We start from the raw sequence: 22,885 nt of genomic DNA on the forward strand, positions 1-22,885 counted from the left end.
CAAGGGAAAGATAAGCACAAAATGCCAGAAAATGGTTCCTTTGAAGCAGGAAAGGAATAGGATGGGGGTAGAAACTCTGACACACTGTGGACTTCAAAATGATAGTAATGTTTTTGTTCTATAATTGGGAATGTTTTTTGATTTTTATACCTTACGTTTATTTTATAATACTTTACATATGATTTTATAATATGAATCTACACTATATTTAATAAGGTTATTTTTAGAATAAGTGCAAACTGCAGAATTTAGCATATGACTAACAGGATACCTGTTCTTGTATACCTACAAGAAAAAAATGCTTTTTTGGGGAAAAAGGCAAAGAGTTCTATCCCATTAATTATGTTTAATGACTTAAATTTCCTCTTGGTAAAGGTTTGTCGTTTCTCCCCCCGCCCCCATTCTCTCTGCCTGGCTGCCCCTCAATTTGTAGGAGAGATTTGAAGCGCTTTTCACCATCTATGATGACCAAGTTACGTTTCAGCTGTTTAAAAGCTTTAGAAGAGTCCGAATAAATTTCAGCAAACCTGAAGCAGCAGCGCGGGCTCGAATAGAACTCCACGAGACAGACTTCAATGGGAAGAAGCTGAAGCTGTATTTCGCACAGGTACTTCATGGTGCAGAGGGCAGTGTTCTCTAAACTTGTTTTCCTCCATCCAGAAATACTGTCAGTTCTCCACTTTCTCTATTATTATGCCAGAGGTCTTTGATATGAACAATCCCCAAGGAGAAAAATATTTTTTCCTTTATTTTACAGATATATACATTTATTTATTAAGCATATTTGCCGTCCTAACTTTGTTTTGCTTAAACATGAAAAGAGTTTCAACCTCTTTTTTATTCAGTTTAAGGAACTCATTTTTCTGGCAGCTTTTCTCAACTAGGGTTGAGAAGGTTAAGCCCTAACACCTTAAGGCCAGTGAATTAACTTTTCTCCTGTGCATCTGGAATGGCACTCGTGCTGGGACATCCTTGGAAGAAGTGAGAAAGTAATCTCTGGAATCCTTTCCGTGTGCTGTGATTCAGATGAGGCACCCCTTTGAAAATGGCTCCCAGCCCAAGGGGTGAGCAGGGAGGAGGCAGGGCACATACAGAAAGACTGTTTTAGACTTTGGAATTGAAAAGGATCCTGTGGGTTGCCAAGAATCGGCAATGCTTATTATTCTAATCCTACATTGATAGGACTCTGAGAAGCCAATTTCTTCTCGGAAGAATTAGTGAAATAAAGGCATTCGATGATGTGTTAAGGGCACTGTTTTATTTTCAACACAGAATTTTTTCCCTTGGTCTTAGCTTTCAAAATAAAAAAAAAAAAATAAGGGGTTTGTCATCTCATACTCCAAATGAAACCCATGTTTGGACTTTTCTTGGTGGAATTGATGGAGATGGTATACCTAATCTCTTCTAAAACTGGGATTCAGTGCTTAGTACCATTCATTGTTCATTCATCTCTCCACCAATTTATTTTTCTATTCAACTAATCTTTATTGAGCACATAATGCTCTGTGCTGTGCACTGAGTGTTCAGTGGTGAACCAGACAGGCACAGACCCTGACCCAGCCACTGGGAGATGTACTGTTAAAGAGAAATTTTTAATTTTTAAAAATTTTCTCCCAAGAGATGTTCTCCCAAGAGATGTTACAGTTAATGTAAAGATGAAAGTGAAAAAAATAGTCCAGTCAAATTTTGAACATCTTCCTCCCTGCAGGTACAGATGTCCAGCGAAACACAGGACAAATCGTATTTACTGCCCCCCCAGCCGGTCAAACAGTTCCTCATCTCCCCTCCTGCGTCGCCTCCAGTGGGGTGGAAGCAGGGGGAAGACGCGATGCCTGTTATAAATTATGATTTACTCTGTGCTGTTTCCAAATTGGGACCAGGTAACAAACTTCTGTCTCTCCTGTTTTTTTTCCCAAGAAACTTTGGTATTAAAGACTGTATTCAGCAATTTGTGTTCTAGCCAAGTAGTAACAGCATGATCAGCATGGAGGATAAAACCTGGGTTCAAATTCTAGCATTTGCTAACTTTGTGAACTTGAGCAAGTTACTTAGCTTCAATTTTCTGAGCCTCTGTTTTCTCCTCTAAAATCCAAAATAGGGATCATAATAGCTACCTTTCAACGTGGTTATAAGGATTACATGATATATATGTAATAATTAATCTCACTGCGGTTTTTACCGCTATAAATTCTAGTATATAACAGGTCGTTAGTGAGTATTAGTTGCCATCAGAATAGACAGACGTCACGTTGACTAGTGTATCAGGGAACTGGTGGTGATACCATATCATCCCTTCCAGACTCTTCTCCTGTATTTATTTTTCATTTCTTCTTTTCCTTCTCTTTTATTTCTCTCTCTCTCTCATCCCTTTAAAACAATATAAGAAATCTGTGGCGTTGTTGTTCATACAAGTTGTCCACCTAAAATAACGTTATGTCTTTTATAGGGGATACAAAAGGCATTTTGAGGGGAAGTGGCTAGTTGTTGTTTTTAGACATCAGAGCTGTATCTTGGATCTCTGAGGTCCTATAGTAACGAGATTGCCGATGCTGCCCGGAACTTTACAGGTGTCTACCAAGGGAAAACCAGAAACCGTTATGAAATTAAGCAGATGTACTTGTGTTATTCATAGAACAGTAATTAGCACTTACATTTTAACCCCCAAGACCTCAGTACTCCATACTAGCTAATGTCTTAAAATGCCAAAACTCTTTAAGAACCTTAAAGCATCAGTTCTCTAATGCCAAGACAAGATGAAGTTCTCTGAAATAGGATTTAAAGATTGAAAAACCAATAATGAGCAATGAAAATATGAGTAGAGCAAGAAGTTCCAAGGGACGGAACCCTTCCTTTGCTGTTTACCTCCACAGGAGAGAAATACGAACTTCACGCGGGAACCGAGTCGACCCCGAGCGTGGTGGTTCATGTCTGTGAAAGTGAAACTGAAGAGGAAGAGGAAACAAAAAATCCCAAACAGAAAATCACCCAGACAAGGCGCCCTGAACCTCTGACTGCAGGACTGAGCAAGCCCCGGGCCTTCGACTGCACGCTGTGAGGCTTTGGTTGTGGGGCGAGGCTGCTGCCACCTGGGCTGGGGTGGTGGGGACATGCCTGCCTGTGACTGCTGCTCAGCTGAGGCGAGGACAGGAGGGAACAGAGCGCCTGCCTTGGGGACAGGGGAGTACAGAATAGCAGCCGGGTTTACCTGTTCAAAATTTTAACTGTTGCTCTGAGCAGCACGTTAAATTAAAGGATTAGCCCCCAACATGTGGCAACTCTTGACCATTTTTAACAATAGCAAATTGGGAGAATGGCTCCCTCCAGCAACGTTGATTTCCCTGCTTCTGTATAGCGTGGGGTACCGCAAAATGAAAACTCTAGTCATTGAGTGCAGTACCATTTTTAAGAACTTAAAAATAGTCTTACAATTTTAATAACGTAGTGCGGGTTTTTTTTGTAATGGTCTATTGGCTTCCAACTAATCTGTTGGTAAATGGTTAATTGCTCTTCAATATACTGGAATTTTTTGCACAGAAAGAAACCTGACATAGAGAATAATTCGTAGAAAATCATTTTTCTCAAGTGTTTTTTCCTTAACTTTGGGGAAGAAATACCCAATTCCCTTTGACTGTCAGAATCAAGGGACCCAAATCTATGTGCACATTGTTCTCATCCCGAAAGTGATACACAGACCCCAGTTCCTGATGTGCCATCCCTCCCGGACACAGAGCTGTTGCTTTGGAACGCAGGACGTATCCCTTGTGAGCTTGATGACTGTGACCTCAGGCGGCCACTGCACTCGACCATTTGTGACCACGTCCTGGCCTGTAGCTCGACTGTCTTCAACCACCAGTTGAGTTTTTGTTACGCATATTTGTGTGTCATTATTCTTGAATTAGAAAAGGTCATGATAAGATTTTCCATTTTTAAATTGTCCATTTAAACATTTTTCAGTTTGATTTGGAAGAAAAGTCACACACATTCTTTTTCTGTGAATTAGGGAAAGATGGGGCAAACGGAGATCGTTTTGTTAATTGGACTTTCTTCTGGGTGAAATTTTTTTACCCTGGCTTCCAGTTGGCATTTTCCCCTAAAATAGAAGTGTTTCCTACTTGTGTTTCAGAGTGTATCGTTGAACCTGCTAAGGTAGAAGCAGACATCTTCTTAACTCTTTGTGGTCTGTTTGGACTTTGAGGTCCCTTTTATAGAGAAGCATCAAAACTAAGAATGCTTTGCTTCAGGTCAAGTGGCTCTGCTGATTCTCTGCTCACTCCGAGGTTTTCTTTGTATGGCAAGGGTCTGGGGTTCCCTGGTGTGTCTGCGCAGGGATGTGTGAGTTTAGACTAATAAACCAATATGGCTGCCACTACAAAGAAAGAAAAATGCAGAAATTCAGGCTGTGCTGTCTATACATTTTTGGTAATGTGTTTCTGTGGTCTAGATGTTCTTATTATGGTAGAATTTATTTCTAAGGACATAAACTTTATTGCAAAAAAAAAAAGAGTTTTCTATATTTTCCTTGCCCTCAAATACTCTGAGATGATCAACTCTTCTATTTGTATATATCCACCACTGGTAAGCCTCAGTGTAAATTCAGTTGAAACTTGTGATTCTGTAAGCAGTTTATTAAACTCATTATTTGGCAGTTTAACTGGCAGCCACTTAATAAATTTACTTTGCAGTTCTAAATTCAGCATTTTGTCACTTTTTAATCTTATCTGGGTGTACTAACTTATTGCAGGACGGACCCTAAGTCAGGAAATGTATGTATTTTCAACATTTGGGAATTTTTGAATTTCCTTTTAGATCATATTTATTTGCTATAATTTTCTAAGTGGTCAAAAGTCATGATGTTTTATTATCTGGCTTGGCTTTCATGCTCTACCTTCCAATTAAAGAATATTCTATCCCTAACTTAAAACTGTCTTTTAAAGTCAAACAATGCAAATTACCTGAATATTTCTTTTTCTCTTTTCTTTCTTTTTTTCCAGTGTTGAATAAATTGAAGAAAAACTTAAACCAAAATTAAATATATATTAAGTAATACATATTTTTATTTAAAATATAATTATTTAATATATATTAAACTTTTCTGAATGGAAAACGTTAATATTTTCATTCTTTCTAGTATAATATTTCCACAAAATGTACTCTAAAAGAAAAACTACTATATGCCCATTAACTTTTTTTTTTTTTTTTTTAATTTTTGGCCATGCCCCACGGCTTATGGGGCCTTGACCAGGGATGGAACCCGAGCCCTCAGCAGTGAAAGCACCAAGTCCTAACCACTGGATCGCCAGGGAATTCCCTCCCATTGACTTTTAAATATTGTGAAATCAACCAGGATCTCCCCAGGTATTATGAGCTCTTTTTTTGGCTATTTTGTATCCAGTTCATGTATCCATCTTGTGAGAGATAAGTCTCATGCATCTTTTTTTTTTTTTTTAAGTACCTTCTAATAAGTTTATCTACTTCTTCTTCTTTGAAATTGAGTCATTGCTTAGATTTAACTGATAATATGGTAGCTATGTTTTCTTTAGAAGTGATAACCTCTTCTTGGGAATCAATTTATGTAGACAGTTATGAGGAAAGAAGATGATGTTTTTCGTTAGGAAAAAACATTTGCGAAGGATAAGAAAATTGTACGACAGTAAAAATAGTCGACAGAACCTGTAATGCATGGGCTATTATGGTCTAGGTTCTTTCAATTTACCCACCGGATGAAACCGGAAGTTAATCTATTTAAAAGTGTACCCCCGTGAGCATCTACTAGTTTAAGGTGCTAAGAAGCAGAAGTGGTAAGAGCAGTTAGTTCCCTTGCCTTGGAGAGCTGAAAACCAGGTGAAAGCCAACTAGTCTTTTCACATTCTCCTTTGCCAAAATATTATACACTAAAACCTATCAGTAATTAAGAGCCAAATAAAAGCTCCTGGGAACTTCTAAGTTCAACATAAAGGGTTTTTTTTTTAATTGAAGTTTAGTTGATTTGCAGTGTTTTGTTAATTTCTGCCATACAGCAAAGTGATTCAGTTATACATATATATACATATTCTTTTTTATATTCTTTTCCGTTACGGTTTATCACAGGATATTGAATATAGTTCCCTGTGCTGTGCAGTAGGACCTTGTTGTTTATAACGTAGAAGTTTAGATAAACACTGTGGTTTATGGGATGTTCAAATCAAAGAGATGCCAGGAGACAGAGTCAGGTTAGCACTTTCATTCTAGAATACGGTTGTTTTTGTTTCCCACTCACAATAATTCTGTCTTTTTAAAATGTTGTGATATCGGGAATTCCCTGGTGGTCCAGTGGTTAGGACTCCGTGCTTCCACTGCAGGGGGTCTGGGTTCAATCCCTGGTCAGGGAACTAAGATCCCGCATGCCACACAGCAGAGCAAAAAAAAAAAAAGTTGTGATGTAAAGTGAAAAGCTTTGATTTCTCAGAATCTCAATTACAGAGCTGAAGATGACTTTGGAAATCATAATGTACTCTTCGTGTTACTCAGATTAGAAAACAGGAGCTGTGACTTGCTGTGAAGCCCACAGAAGGCAGCCCTGGTTCTAGAATTGGCAGTCCCAACTCCCAGGCTAGGGCCTTCCTCTAGTTTTTCTCACCTTAGCCTCTTAAAGACACTCAGAGGCAGTGAATCCCAGTCATAAGAAAAGAAACAAACAAACAAAAGGGAAAAAATTCCTTTTCCCCTGATGCGATACAATGAATAAGAAAAATCTTACCTGATGAAATCAGTGACTTAGTAATTTTAATGAATGAATTCAATGTTCCATGTTTTGTCTTTGTTGTCATTGTACCATTGGGTTTGGAATCTACTTAAATATTGTCTTGGTAGCAAGGAATTGTGTTGACATTTTATCAATATGTGGGCTTTCCTAGATTTCATAGTAATGAGATTAAAATATAAATAGGCATACTTGAGATGTGATTCTCATGAAGCATAATGAGATCTAATATGATTTGAAAAGAGCTTGCAGTGGAATGGCACGCTCACTCAGTGCTTGTAAGATGGAGTTCTGTTAAAGATTGAAGGCTGACCTGTGCTTCAGGTTTCTATCTAGACTCTTACAGACCATGGCTTCATTTGTAAAAGGGAAAATCTCACGCCTAATTAAGCATTGGAAAATGTACAAAATTCTTTGGTTATCAGGGTCACTGTCTGCTGGATCTCTCTCTTTTCTCCACAGTTGTGTACTTCATACCCATCCTACAGGTGAGCTTGGTCAGTCTTTCTCTTCTTGGCACACTTGCATTTATATCTTCCTGTAGGAAGGGAAGAAAATTACTGACAATAAGTGTGACAATATAAAGAAACTAAAGACTTGGAGAAGTAGTTGCCTCCTAGCTGAGGAGGTAAGTCCATGTTGTAGAACCTCGCCTTTTAAAAGGTTAAATAAATTTAAAGAGTAAGATTTGTGAACCTTGTCCAACAATTTGATATACATGTTCTTTAAACTTCCTTTGAAGTGGGGTCAGCCAGAACATCTTCATTGAAATGCAGTTTTTTTTAATTGCATGGTACAGATGAACCAGTTTGCAGGGCAGAAAGAGAGACCCAGATGTAGAGAACAAATGTATGGACACCAAGGCGGGAAAGTGTGGGGGGGATGAATTGGGAGATTGGGATTGAAATGTATACACTGATGTGTATAAAATGGATAACTAATAAGAATCTGCTGTATAAAAAATAAATAAAATACCAAAAAAATCATGAATCGGGGGAAATTGTAAAAATTTGTAGAGTGTTATTTTATTACCAAATATACAAGCAACAAAGCCACTGAAATTTGCAACGACTCCTAGGTTCACTGACCAAAAAAATTATAAAAATGGTCAAGTTCAAAGTAGAAGTTTCCAGCTAGGGTTAAGAACTAACCTTGGACTGAGTCAAAGGTCTCTGTCCATTTAAACAAAAGTTTAAAGGCCTTTTACTGAATCAGCCATGTGGTCCATCTTGTAAACCTGCATTTCCTTTTGAAACAAAACCACGTTCTGCAGGCGCTTAGAACAAAGCGTAGCTTTGACTGAATGTCCATTCTTGCCGTAAGGGAAGATTTATATCTATGCAGCTAATATGTGTTTTTCTGTATTGTTTTCTGCGTAGTCCCCGATCTTCCTAACTCATATTGGGGACTGAGGAGAGATGAAGGTGGCTAATCCTGTTATTGTGCCATACTCTTCCCACTGCTTTCTCAGCCCAAGTCGGGGCGCCCGTGATTTCACTCGTGCTGTATTGCGCATATCCTCCAAGTTTAAGAAACGTTTCTCCACCATTTCGCTGTTCTGTTAACTGAACCCAGGAGTTGAATTTGTTATTTTACCTGAACACACGTGTGATCTTGTGTTACATTTGGGGGCACATTACCTTTCTGGTACTATCGACTGTAGTGAATATTATTGTACTTCAAGAAGCTGGTCAGTAATTCACATGTGTGTATTCCACATTTTAGTGTGTTTGAAGTGGCAATTCGTAGTTTGTAGTGCTTTGTTATTTGTCAGCTTTGGCTCTTCTGTATTTTGAGGACATTTAAACATTCCTCATCCTATCAAGGTGATAAAAGCAGAATGTAATTTGGGGGGGGAGCCTTTGTGATTAATTGTAACAGTTTTGTTTTTAAAGCTAATAAAGTTAGGTTTTTTTTAATCCTTTGAACTGAGTTTTCTTAGTATTTTCAATAAGTATCACATTTAGGTAATAACACAAAAGGCAGAAAAGTGAAATATTATGTTTGATTCTTTAACTAGATCCCAGCTGGACATTAGTGCTGGGTTTGTGCCCAAGTTAAAGGTGGTGCCTCACTGCTGACTCTCGTTTGCGTTCGTCAGCAAGAAAAGCTTTTACCCTGGTTTGTTCCTCAGTTAAAAATGATTTACTCTGGGAATTCCCTGGCAGTCCATTGGTTGGACTCTGCACTCTCACTGCCGAGGGCCTGGGTTCAATCCCTGGTCCACAAGCCATGGGGTGTGGCCCCCCCCAAAAAATTTGATTTACTCTTGTTAAAGGCTTATTTTCTGTCTTGGTTAAAAAAAAAAAAGTCTCTAACTCAAAATGTTGAAGCTAAAAATGACTGTAGAGGTTATCTAGTACAGTGATTTTATATATATATATATATATATATATATACACACACACACCAGTTTTTAAGCTGTTGAACTCTGCTCTTTGTTCAGAAAAAGTCTTATGTAAATCCCAGTGTAAAAGTGATTACCAAAAACAAAGGTAAACAGAGCTGCTCCTTTTGAAGGGAGGCAGGGGGTGGGGAGAATGGGGACCCACAGTCCCCTCCAGCCCGTGTGAGAGCTCATGGAACAGTTCAGAGCACTCCACAGGGATCTATTTCAGTAGCCTCCACACCCCCACCCCCATGTTCTCCATTCACACCTTTACAAGCAAACGGCCTAAGAGGCATTGCCAGGTTCACACATCTGGATGGTAGGCCACCTGGGACTAAAATCTCAGTTTCTTGCCCCTGTCCCAGGTTCTTTCTACCACACCCTCCTACTCTGTTAAACTGAAATCCTTAATTTTTCGGGAGAAGACGTATCACGATTCAGAGGTTCTTAAAATTATTAGTGTTTTTCTTTGTGTTTTGTTTTGGTTTGGTTTTTTTATAAATTTATTTATTTATTTTTGGCTGCGTTGGGTCTTCGTTGCTGCACGCAGGCTTTCTCTCTAGTTGTGGCAAGCGGGGGCTACTCTTCCTTGTGGTGTGTGGGCTTCTAATTGCTGTGGCTTCTCTTGTTGTGGAGCACGGGCTGGCTCTAGACGTGTGGGCTTCAGTAGTTGTGGCACATAGGCTCAGTAGTTGTGGCACGTGGGCTCCAGAGCACAGGCTCAGTAGTTGTGGCGCATGGGCTTAGTTGCTCCACGGCATGTGGGATCTTCCCAGACCAGGGCTCGAACCCGTGTCTCCTGCATTGGCAGGCGGATTCCCAACCACTGTGCCACCAAGGAAGTCCCTCTTTGTTTGTTTTAAAAGAACTAAGCCAGAGTTGTTGGGGACGTTGCCATTGTCACACATGCTTTTCAAGCTGTGTTCTGGGGAGCGGCCTCCAGGTGGCGCTGAGCCTCCAGGTGACCGGGGCCTGGCACTCTTCACTCTAATCTGTTGCACATAATGGCCTTAAAATAAGATCTCACTAGAGCTAAGGATTCCTTAGCTGAAACAGCAAGTTGGAAAACCACTACAAATAACCTAAAGGTAAAACACTCTTTTAATGCAGGATAGAAAATACAAGAATAAAGGTTTAAGTAATTTACCTCATAAAATTAGACTGACTGAGATAAAAGATTTAAAAAAAGAAAAAATAAATAAATAAATAAAGAGAAAAAATAGAGTGACTTAAAAGTTAGATTCAACAATGTGTGTATCGGAGTCCTATTATCACCAAGAAATATGTTGGAACAGATATGGGGAGTGAGCAGTAACCCACTATGCTTTCATTGAACGCATGAAAATATGGTTCCAATCTAGAAAGGAAAAAGGTTTAAATTCTTAAGCTCATAGGAAAGATCTCAAATCTTGCCAAACTTCCCCTGGTCTTCTGAGACATAGAAGGCATAAATATAAGTAATTCATGGATTAGGTATTTAAATAGGGTGTATCAAAATTTGTTATATATTTGGAAAAAGTTTGTGGTCTGAAATATTTGGAAAAGTTAAGCAGCTATATTGCAGTGCTTCTAGGAACTTCGTTTTTTCATCAAGCATGTTCTTTCTTTCTTTCTTTCTTTTTGGCTGTGTTGGGTCTTCGTTGCTGCGTGCAGGCTTTCTCTAGTTGCAGCGAGCAGGGGCTGCTCTTCATTGCGGAGCACGGACTTTACGCGCAGGGGCTTCAGTAGTTGTGTCACGTGGACTCAGTAGTTGTGGCTCGCGAGCTCTAGAGCGCAGGCTCAGTAGTTGTAGCGCACAGGCTTAGTTGCTCCGCGGCATGCGGGATCTTCCCGGACCAGGGCATGAACCCGTGTCCCCTGCATCAGCAGGTGGACTCTCAACCACTGCGCCACCAGGGAAGCCCTAAGTAATGCGTTTAAATGGGGTAGCAATATTTTAGGAATGTCAGATTTTCTCCAAATTGTCTATAAATTTAGTGAAATCTCTGTCAAAATTCCAGCTCTAGTTTTATAATAAACTCATTAATCTTATTCTAAAATGTTTATGGAAGAATAACAAAATAAATAATTAAGACAACCTTAAAAAGAAATAAGATGGAGATATGCCTTACCAAATATTAACCAAAAGTCAAATGAGATTGGTGCAGGAACTGGCAAATAAACTAAAAAAAAAATAATGGACACCAGCCCATGTACATATAAGAATTTAATATACAATAAAGTGGCATCATAAATTTATTTTATTTATTTATTTTTGGCTGCGTTGTGTCTTCGTTGCTGTGTACGGGCTTTCTGTAGTTGCAGCTGGCGGGTCCACTCTTTGTTGCCGTGGGTGGGCTTCTCATCGCGGTAGCTTCTCTTGTTGTGGAGCATGGACTGTAGGCGCGCAGGCTTCAGCAGTTGTGGCTCATGGGCTCTAGAGCACACGCTCAAGTAGTTGTGGCGCCTGGGCTTTGTTGTTCCGCGGCATGTGGCATGTGGGATCTTCCCGGACCATGGCTCAGACCCATGTCCCCTGCATTGGCGGGCGGATTCTCATCCACTGCGCCACGAGGAAAGCCCCTAAAGTGCCATCATAAAATAAAAATGGAGAAAGGCTGGATTGTCTAGTAAATGGTGTTGGGGAAACTGGCTTAGCATATGTAGGTAAATAAAAATTGGTTCCCCATCAAACACCACGCACAAAGATGGATTCCAGATGAACTTAAGACCTAAATATAGAATGTAAAACCGTAAATGTAGCAGAACAAATTGTAGGGGAATGCCATTGTGACCCAGACACAGGAAAAGACTTCATACAGCTTTAAAAGCATTGCTGTAATGTAAGTATAATTTGACTACATTGACATGAATGTTTTAGGTTCAGTGAAGACTGCCATGGGCAATGTTGACAGACAATAGGGAGAAGATATTTGCAATCCTAACATGGGATTAATAAAAATTTGGAAATCAAAAGGAAAAGCAGCCCAATAGGAAAACTGGCTAAAGGATACAAACAGCAGTTGACAACAAAGGAAAAAGTGAGCCTATGAAGTGATACTCCAACCCAGTAATAAGTGTAAATTAAAACAAGATCCCACTTTACACCTATTGGATTCTCAAAAATGTAAAAAGCAGATAACGCCAAGTCTAGCCAGAGGGTGGGGATATAGGAAACCTGATATAATACTGGTGGGAATGGAGACTGTTATTCTGAAGAACTAGCTGGTAGTACTTTGTCATATCAATAAGAATAAAGTCTCTGGGGACTTCCCTGCCGGTCCAGTGGTTAGGACTCTGCGCTCCCACTTCAGGGGCCTGGGTTCAATCCCTGACTGGGGAATTCAGATCCCGCAAGCCGTGTGGTATGGCCAAAAAAAAAAAAAAAAAGAACAAAGTCTCTGACTCAGCAGTTCTCCTGGAGATATATATCCCAAGAGTATCCCAAAGATGTTCTCATGCAGGTCCGTAAGGAGACGTCTTGAGAATGTTCATTGTGCTGTTATTTATGGAGGCAAGCTGGTGTCCCCAACTGGGAAATTGACACTGTGGAGAACTACACATCAAGAGAGTAACCATGCACACAACAGCATGGATGGGTCTTAAAAACAGAGCTGAATGACAAAAGTGAGAGTGAGATGTATTTAACAGTTGCATTACATAAATTAAAATACAAAGACAGTAATCGCTATGCAAGAATATATACAAATAAAAAGACATTAAACACATATATATGTGTTTAAGAGGCATCCTGCATGGATCAATGATGATAATGTGCTGGGAACTGAGAAGTCTGATTTACTATTAGACTTTACATAACCTTTTTTTTTTTTCCAGTCAGTGTTTTTAAATGCCACTTTTTATTGACAGCCATCTGGAGTGGGGATGAGGTGTGTTTTATGACACTTGGCCAAGGTGATGGTTGGCCCATATTATTTAATATTTAAAAAAATATTTTATTGGAGTATAATTGATTTACAATGTTGTGTTACTTTCAGGTGCACAGCAAAGTGACTCTGTTACACATATACATATATCCACTCTTTTTTAAGATTCTTTTCCCATATAGGCCATTACAGAGTATTGAGTAGAGTTCCCTGTGCTATACAGTAGGTTATTAGTTATCTGTTTTATATATAGTAGTGTATATATGTCAATACCAATCTTCCAGCTTATCCCTCCTCCTACCCTTACCCTCTGGTAACGGTAAGTTTATTTTCTACATCTGTAACTGTTTCTGTTTTGTAGATAAGTTCATTTGTACCCTTTTTTTTAGATTCCACATAAAAGCAATATCACATGATATTTGTCTTTCTCTGTCTGACTTCACTCAGTATGACAATCTCTGGGTCCATCCATGTTGCTTCAAATGGCATTATTTCATACATAACCTTTACATAGACTTTAAGAAACTACTAATACATACCTCAGTCTCTTTCCTCCTCTGATTCTACATTGTTTAAAATTTTTATGTTATTTTTCTTTATTATTGCCCTAGAAGAAAATATTTTGCTGTGATTTGTTTAGGTGAAATGCAGATTTTATTGGAGGTATTTGCCTTTTAGGATAAATATTTCAGAAAAATGTCAGGAATGCCTATTCTGATGCTAGATGTGTGTATATTAATGCTTTCTCCAAGTAAGTTACATAGATTCTTTATTAACTGTACTCCCATATGGATGGAAAAAATATACCCACCGTTCATGGTTCTCTGAGCTACAGATAAGCATTGCATGTGGTTTGACTCTAGATTCACCATTTCCTTTTGCTTCAAAGAAGTAATCAAGTTATTTCTTGGCCTGGTGCTGCCTTTCTTCCATGTGTTTTGAATAATTGAGATCTTTAATGGAAAATTATACAGTTTTCTGTCCTGAGAGATCTGAGTAGGCCCCCTGGCCCCAGAGCAGGTAATTAGACCACAAATGATTTCTCAGAGGTTGCCTGGGTAAGTCCTGTGAATAAAAGGTCTTTAATGGGCCAGATTTACACGTCTTCTATTACTTATTTCCTTGATAACTTGAGTCATTTCCTAGACTATTTATTAGAAATTTCTAACAACTGTTGGAAAGTCTAGAATGGAGATGTCTCCTTTCCAAATGAGAAGCAGCCCTTGGGCATTGATTGACCAGTGCCACCTGCTAATTCTAATGAATTAGTGGGTTCCTTTGTGAAAGAGACAGAGCTGCCCTCCAACTCGGTTCCAGTCTTCAATTTCCCTTCACCATCCATTCAGGAATGGAGCACCTTAAAATGTGTTTTCCTGGAGAGGGGCTTACGAATTGTTCATACTGGAATAAAATTAAACTGCAGGCTTAATAAAAACCCATTGAGGAGCACATTAGTTATCTACTACTGCATAATAAATTACTGCAGAATTTAGCATCTTAAAACAACAGAGCATTTATTTATTATCTCACAGTCTCTGAGAGTCAGGAGTCTGGGGCTGTCTGAAGGTGAAGGCCTAGGGTCTCTCAGAAGTTTCCATTGAGTAGTCAGCTTGGGCTGCAGTCACCTGACGGGACTGGAAGACCCGCCTCCGGGCTCACTACAGGGCTGTTGGCGGGAGGCTTTGGTTCCTCACCACAGGGCCTCCCCGTCGGTGCACACAGGGCATAGAAGCTGGCTTTCCCCAGAGTGAGGGATCAGAGAGAGAACCCAATATGGAGTCTTTTTATATAAAGTATTTGTATTTTATAAATTTATTTATTTTATGGATTTAGTTTTTGGCTGTGTTGGGTCTTCATTGCTGCTCATGGGCTTTCTCTAGTTGCGGCGAGCGGGGGCTACTCTTCCTTGTGGTGCGCAGGCTTCTCATTGCGGTGGCTTCTCTTGCTGTGGAGCACGGGCTCTAGGGTGTGCATGCTTGGTAGCTGTGGCGCAGGGCTTAGTTGCTCCGAGGCATCTGGTATCTTCCGGGACCAGAGCTCAAACCTGTGTCCCCTGCATTAGCAGGCAGATTCTTAACTACTGCACCACCAGGGAAGCCCCTGGAGTCTTTTTATAACCTAAACTCAGAAGTGCTATCCCATCACTTCTGCCGTATGCTGTTGGTCACACAGACCAACCCTGGTACCAAATGGGAGGAGAGGAAGGGTGCTCAAACAATCCTGAGAGGGAAATGTAGAGCTCTAAACACCTAGATTAAGAGAAGGGTAAAGAATTAATTCTTTCCCTTCATCTCTCAGTTCTCCTTATTCTAACTCTCTTTAGTGGTCACTTCATCCCCTCTTACGGCAAAAAGGACTTTCCTCTCAGAGTAGAGAACAAGGCAGCAAACAGGTAGACGGAGAACTTTCTAGAGTCCCAACCTAGGGGAGGATTCTGATTGGCTTGGTTGGATGACATGCCCATCCCTGTGGCCAGGTGGGCAAGTCCTTTACCCCAGAAAGGGAAACAGAAGAAGGGCAGACAAAAACACCATGTATGTACTTCAGCATACTGATGAGTGTTATAAAGCCTAAAAGGTGACAGCATTTTACCGATTGGTGAATTTGTCAGATTTTAGCAATCTAACAGATAAGCAGTGTTTGTTTTTTAATCTGGTATTTATTTTTTACCATCCAGCTGATTCCAGGCAAGATATGAAGAGTAAATTTTAAGGGAGTCTTATAAACGTACCCAAAATAACTTGTGATACAGAGGTTTCTGACACAGATCTTCCATGATAATTTACCACAGAACTTCCTTAGGATCTTGACGTCAAGTGACAAACAACACCAGTACCACAGTCTTCCATGTTACACTGAGAGACATGTACTCAGAATCCATGAAGAACGTTATTTTATCACTACTCTAAATTTTTGATAGGGTAAGTCACTTTATATTATTTCACTTATTAAATACTTAGAGATCCAGAGAAGGAAACATCACAGCTTGCTTTTCGTTTGTTTGTTTTTTATTTATTTATTTTTGGCTGAGTTGGGTCTTCGTTGCTGCATGCGGGCTTTCTCTAGTTGCGGCGAGCGGGGGCTACTCTTTGCTGCGGTGCATGGGCTTCTCATTGTGGTGGCTTCTGTTGTTGCAGAGCACGAGCTCTAGGCACGCGGGCTTCAGTAGTTGTGGCTCACGGGTTCTAGAGCACAGGTTTAGTAGTTGTGGCGCCCGGGCTTATTTGCTCCAAGGCATGTGGGATATTCCCGGACCAGGGCTCGAACCTGTGTCCCCTGCATTGGCAGGTGGATTCTTAACCACTGTGCCACCAGGGAAGCCCTCACAGCTTGTTTTTATTTAGATTTTCTGACTGTATAAAATTTTACTCTCACACTGTATCCTTCCATTCTTTTTTCTCAGTGTAAATTTTTATTTACAAGTTTTCAAAACTATTACCAAAAAAAAAAGAAAGAAAGAAAACTATTACCAGCATCTAATTCCAGAATGTTTTCATCACTTCTAAAAGAAACCCTGCACCCATAAGTAGTCACTACCCATTCTCTCCTGCCCCCAGCCCTTGGAAACCACAAATTTATTTTCTGTCTTATAGATTTGCCTATTCTGGACATTTCTTATAAATGGAGTCATACAATATGTGGCCTTTTGTGTCTGGCTTGTTTCACTTAGCATGTTTTCAAGGTTCATCCGTGTCATAGAATGAATTCTTCATACCTGTTTGTGGCTGAAAATATTCCACTGAATGGATATAGCACATTGTGTTGAATCATTCACCAGTCGGTGGATTTGGGATATTCCCACTTTTTAGTTATCTATAATGCTGTCATGTACATCCTATACAAGTTTTTGTGGGGACATATGTTTTTGATTCTCTTGGATAGATATACCTGGGAGTGGAATTGCTGGGTCATGTGGTAACTCTGTGTTTAACTTTTCGAGCAAATGCCAGACTGTTTTCCAAAGGTGCACCGTTCTACATTCAACCCAGCAGTGTATGAGTGTTCCAGTTCTCACCAACACTCTTTATTAGCTGTCTTTTTTTTTTTTTTGGCCGAGCTGTGCAGCATGTCGTATCTTAGTTCCCCACCCAGGGATCGAACCCACGCCCCCTGTACTGGAAGCTCGGAGTCCTAACCACTGGACCACCAGGGAAGTCCCTTTAGCTGTCTTTTTGATTTTAGCAATCTTAGTGGGTGTAAAGTGGTGTCTCATTGTGGTTTTGATTTGTATTTCCCTGATGACTGGTGATGTTGAGCACCTTTTCATGTACCTATCATAAGCTATTCATATATCTTCTTTAGAGAAATGTCTATTCAGCTGTATAATGGATTGAGTAGTGTCCCCCCAAAATTCATGTCCACCTGGAACCTTATGTGGAAATAGAGTCTTTGCAGATGTAATTAAGTCAATGTTAGGTCATACTGGATTAGGGTGGGCTCTGAGTCCAGTTTGACTGGTGTTCTTATAAGAGGAGTGAAATTGGTCATGGACATACACAAAGAGAATGACATGTGGAGACAGGCAAAGAGACTGGAATGATGTTCCAGAAGCCAAGCAATGCCAAAGATTGCCAGCAACCACCAGAAGCTAGGAGAGAGACATGGATCAGGTTCTCCCTCAGAGCCCCAGTAGGAGCCAGCCCTGTCAACACCTTGATTTCAGACTTCCAAAGCTGCTAAAAGTGTGAAAGAATGCATTTCTGTTGTCTTAAGCTATGCCGTTTGTGGAAATTTGTTACAGCCACTGTAGGAAACTAATACAAGCTCCTTGGCCTGTTTTTAAATGGGGTTATTTGTGTTTTTATTCACAACTTCAATGTATAACCAGAACATACTACATAGGACTTAATTCTTTCCTTACAGTTAAAGTTTTTAACAACAGTCTGATTTATATCACTAGCTTTAAAAGCAAATTTTTGTATTTTGGTTTTAAAAGGACTATATTTGTGCTTATCTCTTTATGTTTATTTTTTTCCCACTTGTCCTCCTGATACTGACCAAGGTTCTTGGCCTTCCCCAATCAATAGAAATTGACTAGAGGCCAGACAAGAAATTCAGACAAGGCTTTACTGGGGCTCCTGAAGCTGCAGGAAGGAGTGAAAACAAGTAGCAGGTTCCCTTGCTCGCTCCCTGAGTGGGGGCAAGCTGGTTCCTTACGGGGTGTGACCCGGGCTCTGGCCGGAGGGGTAGCTTAGGTGGTTTGCCCACCCATTTGGTGGTGTTGTGTGCAGGGGGCATGCGCAGTACCCTGCTTTTGCTCCCAACACCCTGTTTCAGTTCCTAGCTCTTCAGAAGTGGCAGTTGGGTTTTTTGGTCTTTCTGTATCTTTTTGTCCGTAATCTTCCCCAACTGCGCATGCATGCAGTTATTTTTGGTCCCTTATAGTTTCTTTGTATTTTGTTGCTTGAGGAGAGGTGCATTCAGGTGCAAGCACTGCAGCAAAGGGTCCCAGCTCCCAGCCTGCCTCACTCATATCCTAGGAATGACTTTAAACACGTGTTATTATATTTGTTAGGAAAAGTCACACAATTTGTAATGAAATGTAAGAGAGAAGAGAGAGAGGATGAATGTGGCTGAGCTCTTCTGAGTAAATGCCTTACTCTGTTCTTGGCTCCCATTCATTCTTCATTCATTTATTAATTTATACAACAAGAATCTATCATATGTCTTCTCAATAGATGACTGAGGCATCTGTTTTGCCCTTGAGCATGCATTCTAGTGGGGGAAACACTAGAATGCAGACATATAAACAGATATTCACCGTCATTCACAGAGTTAGTTACTGCTATAGAGTGAATGTTCATGTCCCTTCAAACTTAATATGTTTAACCACCAAATGTAAAATAGATAGCTAGTGGGAAGCAGCTGCATAGCACAGGGAGATCAGCTCGGTGCTTTGTGTCCACCTAGAGGTGTGGGAGGGAGACGCAAGAAGGAGGAGATATGGGGATATATGTATACATATAGCTAATTCACTTTGTTATACAGCAGCAAATAACACAACATTGTAACGTAATTATATTCCAATAAAGATGTTTTTAAAAAATATTCATATGTTTAAATCCTACCCCCCAACACAATGGTATTAAGAGGTGAGTGGGGCCTTTGGGAGGGAATTAGGTCAGGAGGGTGGAGCCCTCATGAATGGGATCAGTGCCCTTATAAAAGAGACCCTAGAGAGCACCCTAATCTCTTCCACCATGTGAAGTTACAGCAGAAAGATGGCTGTCTATGAACTAGAAAGCTAGTTTTCACCAGACACCAAAGATTTACGGAATCTGAGTCTTGCTTCAGGGAAAGCAGGATATTTAACCATTATGTATTTTCTGATTATATTTTGATCATAAAAAAGAATGTAGAGATAGCTTCATCCACCAGACGCAGACAGCAGAAGCAAGAAGAACTACAATCCTGCAGGCTGTGGAACAAAACCTACATTCACAGAAAGACAGACAAGATGAAAAGGCAGAGGGCTTTGTACCAGATGAAGGAACAAGATAAACCCCCAGAAAAACAACTAAATGAAGTGGAAATAGGCAACCTTCCAGAAAAAGAATTCAGAATAATGATATTGAAGATGATCCAGGACCTCGGAAAAAGAATGGAGGCAAAGATCGAGAAGATGCAAGAAATGTTTAACAAAGATCTAGAAGAATTAAAGAACAAACAAACAGATGAACAATACAATAACTGAAATGAAGACTACACTAGAAGGAATCAATAGCAGAATAACTGAGGCAGAAGAACGGATAAGTGACCTGGAAGACAGAATGGTAGAATTCACTGCTGTGGAACAGGATAAAGAAAAAAGAATGAAAAGAAATGAAGACAGCCTAAGAGACCTCTGGGAACAACATTAAACGCAACAACATTCACATTTTAGGGGTTCCAGAAGGAGAAGAGAGAGAGAAAGGACCCGAGAAAATATTTGAAGAGATTATAGTCGAAAACTTCCCTAACATGGGAAAGGAAATAGCCACCCAAGTCCAGGAGGCACAGCGAGTCCCATACAGGATAAACCCAAGGAGAAACACACAGAGACACATAGTAATCAAATTGGCAAAAATTAAAGACAAAGAAAAATTATTGAAAGCAGCAAGGGAAAAATGACAAATAACATACAAGGGAACTCCCATAAGGTTAACAGCTGATTTCTCAGCAGAAACTCTACAAGCCAGAAGGGAGTGGCATGATATACTTAAAGTGATGAAAGGGGAAAACCTACAACCAAGATTACTCTACCCGGCAAGGATCTCATTCACATTCGATAGAGAAATCAAAAGCTTTACAGACAAGTAAAAGCTAAGAGAATTCAGCACCACCAAACCAGCTCTATAACAAATGCTAAAGGAACTTCTCTAAGTGGGAAACACAAGAGAAGAAAAGGACCTACAAAAACAAACCCAAAACAATTAAGAAAATGGTCATAGGAACATACATATCGATAATTACCTTAAACGTGAATGGATTAAATGCTCCAACCAAAAGACACAGGCTTGCTGAATGGATACAAAAACGAGACCCTTATATATGCTGTCTACAAGAGACCCACTTCAGACCTAGGGACACATACAGACTGAAAGTGAGGGGATGGAAAAAGATATTCCATGCAAATGGAAATCAAAAGAAAGCTGGAGTACCTATACTCATATCAGATAAAATAGACTTTAAAATAAAGAATGTTACAAGAGACAAGGAAGGACACTACATAATGATCAAGGGATCAATCCAAGAAGAAGATATAACAATTATAACTATATATGCACCCAACATAGGAGCACCTCAATACATAAGGCAACTGCTAACAGCTATAAAAGAGGAAATTGACAGTAACACAATAATAGTGGGGGACTTTAACACCTCACTTACACCAATGGACAGATCATCCAAAATGAAAATAAACAAGGAAACAGAAGCTTTAAATGACACAATAGACCAGATAGATTTAATTGATATTTATAGGATACTCCATCCAAAAACAGCAGATTACACTTTCTTCTCAAGTGCGCATGGAACATTCTCCAGGATAGATCACATCTTGGGTCACAAATCAAGCCTCGGTAAATTTAAGAAAATTGAAATCATATCAAGCATCTTTTCTGACCACAACACTATGAGATTAGAAATGAATTACAGGGGAAAAAATGTAAAAAAAACAAACACATGGAGGCTAAACAATACGTTACTAAATAACCAAGAGATCACTGAAGAAATCAAAGAGGAAATCAAAAAACACCTAGAGACAAATGACAATGAAAACACGATGATCCAAAACCTATGGGATGCAGCAAAAGCAGTTCTAAGAGGGAGGTTTATAGCTATACAAGCCTACCTCAAGAAACAAGAAAAATCTCAAGTAAACAATCTAACCTTACACCTAAAGGAACTAGAGAAAGAAGAACAAACAAAACCCAAAATTAGCAGAAGGAAAGAAATCATAAAGGTCAGAGCAGAAATAAATGAAACAGAAACAAAGAAAACATATAGCAAAGATCAATAAAACTAAAAGCTGGTTCTTTGAGAAGATACACAAAAGTGATAAACCGTTAGCCAGACTCATCAAGAAAAAGAAGGAGAGGACTCAAATCAATAAAATTAGAAATGACAAAGGAGAAGTTACAACAGACACCACAGAAATACAAAGCATCCTAAGAGACTACTACAGGCAACTCTGTGCCAATAAAATGGACAACCTGGAATAAATGGACAAATTCTTAGAAATGTAAAACCTGCCAAGACTGAATAAGGGAGAAATAGAAAATATGAACAGATGAATCACAAGCACTGAAATTGAAACTGTGATTAAAAATCTTCCAACAAACAAAAGCCCAGGACCAGATGGCTTCACAGGTGAATTCTATCAAACATTTAGAGAAGAGCTAACACCCATCCTTCTCAAACTCTTCCAAAATATTGCAGAGGAAGGAACACTCCCAAACTCATTCTATGAGGCCACCATCACCCTGATACCAAAACCAGACAAAGATACTACAAAAAAAGAAAATTACGAGGGCTTCCCTGGTGGCGCAGTGGTTGAGAGTCCGCCTGTCGATGCAGGGAACATGGGTTCGTGCCCCGGTCCGGGAGGATCCCACATGCCGCAGAGCGGCTGGGCCCGTGAGCCATGGCTGCTGGGCCTGCGCGTCCGGAGCCTGTGCTCCACAACGGGAGAGGCCACAACAGGGAGAGGCCCGCATACCACAAAAAAAAAAAAAAAAAAAAAATTACAGACCAATATCACTGATGAATATAGATGCAAAAATCCTCAACGAAATACTAGCAAACAGAATCCAACAACACATTAAAAGGATCATACACTATGATCAAGTGGGATTTATCCCAGGGATGCAAGGATTCTTCAATATACACAAATCAATCAATGTGATACACCACATTAACAAATTGAAGAATAAAAACCATATGATCATCTCAATAGATGCAGAAAAAGCTTTTGACAAAATTCAACATCCATTTATGATAAAAACTCTCCAGAAAGTGGGCATAGAGGGAACCTACTTCAACATAATAAAGGCCATGTATGACAAACCCACAGCAGACATCATTCTCAATGGTGAAAAACTGAAAGCATTTCCTCTAAGATCAGGAACGAGACAAGGATGTCCACTCTCACCACTATTATTCAACATAGTTTTGGAAGTCCTAGCCATGGCAATCAGAGAAGAAAAGGAAATAAAAGGAATACAAATTGGAAAAGAAGAAGTAAAACTGTCACTGTTTGCTGATGACATGATGCTATACATAGAGAATCCTAAAGATGCTACCAGAAAACTACTAGAGCTAATCAATGAATTTGATAAAGTTGCAGAACAAAATTAATGCACAGAAATCTCTTGCATTCCTATACACTAATGATGAAAAATCTGAAAGAGA

The 22,885-nt window shown here is 39.7% G+C and overlaps 1 protein-coding gene across 10 annotated transcripts in view; it reads left to right on the forward strand.

Annotated features, from left to right (window-relative positions):
• RCAN3 (RCAN family member 3) overlaps nt 1–22,885 on the forward strand; it is a 109,001-nt gene that overhangs the window by 24,145 nt on the left and 61,971 nt on the right. For 5 of the 10 annotated variants that reach the window (XM_067724445.1, XM_067724435.1, XM_067724452.1 and 2 more), the window contains 3 exons: nt 434–607; nt 1,709–1,880; nt 2,871–3,051. The exons of 1 other annotated variant lie outside the window; for it this stretch is intronic. In XM_067724445.1, coding sequence (XP_067580546.1) covers nt 434–607; nt 1,709–1,880; nt 2,871–3,051 — 527 coding nt within the window. Of the gene's footprint in view, nt 1–433; nt 608–1,708; nt 1,881–2,870; nt 8,659–15,785; nt 17,779–22,885 lie in introns of those variants that run through there. 4 more of the 10 variants (XR_010940128.1, XR_010940129.1, XM_067724478.1 and 1 more) reach the window with 4 other exon arrangements.

This window comes from Pseudorca crassidens, chromosome 2 (assembly GCF_039906515.1).
Source record: "Pseudorca crassidens isolate mPseCra1 chromosome 2, mPseCra1.hap1, whole genome shotgun sequence".
NCBI classification, from domain to species: domain Eukaryota; kingdom Metazoa; phylum Chordata; class Mammalia; order Artiodactyla; family Delphinidae; genus Pseudorca; species Pseudorca crassidens.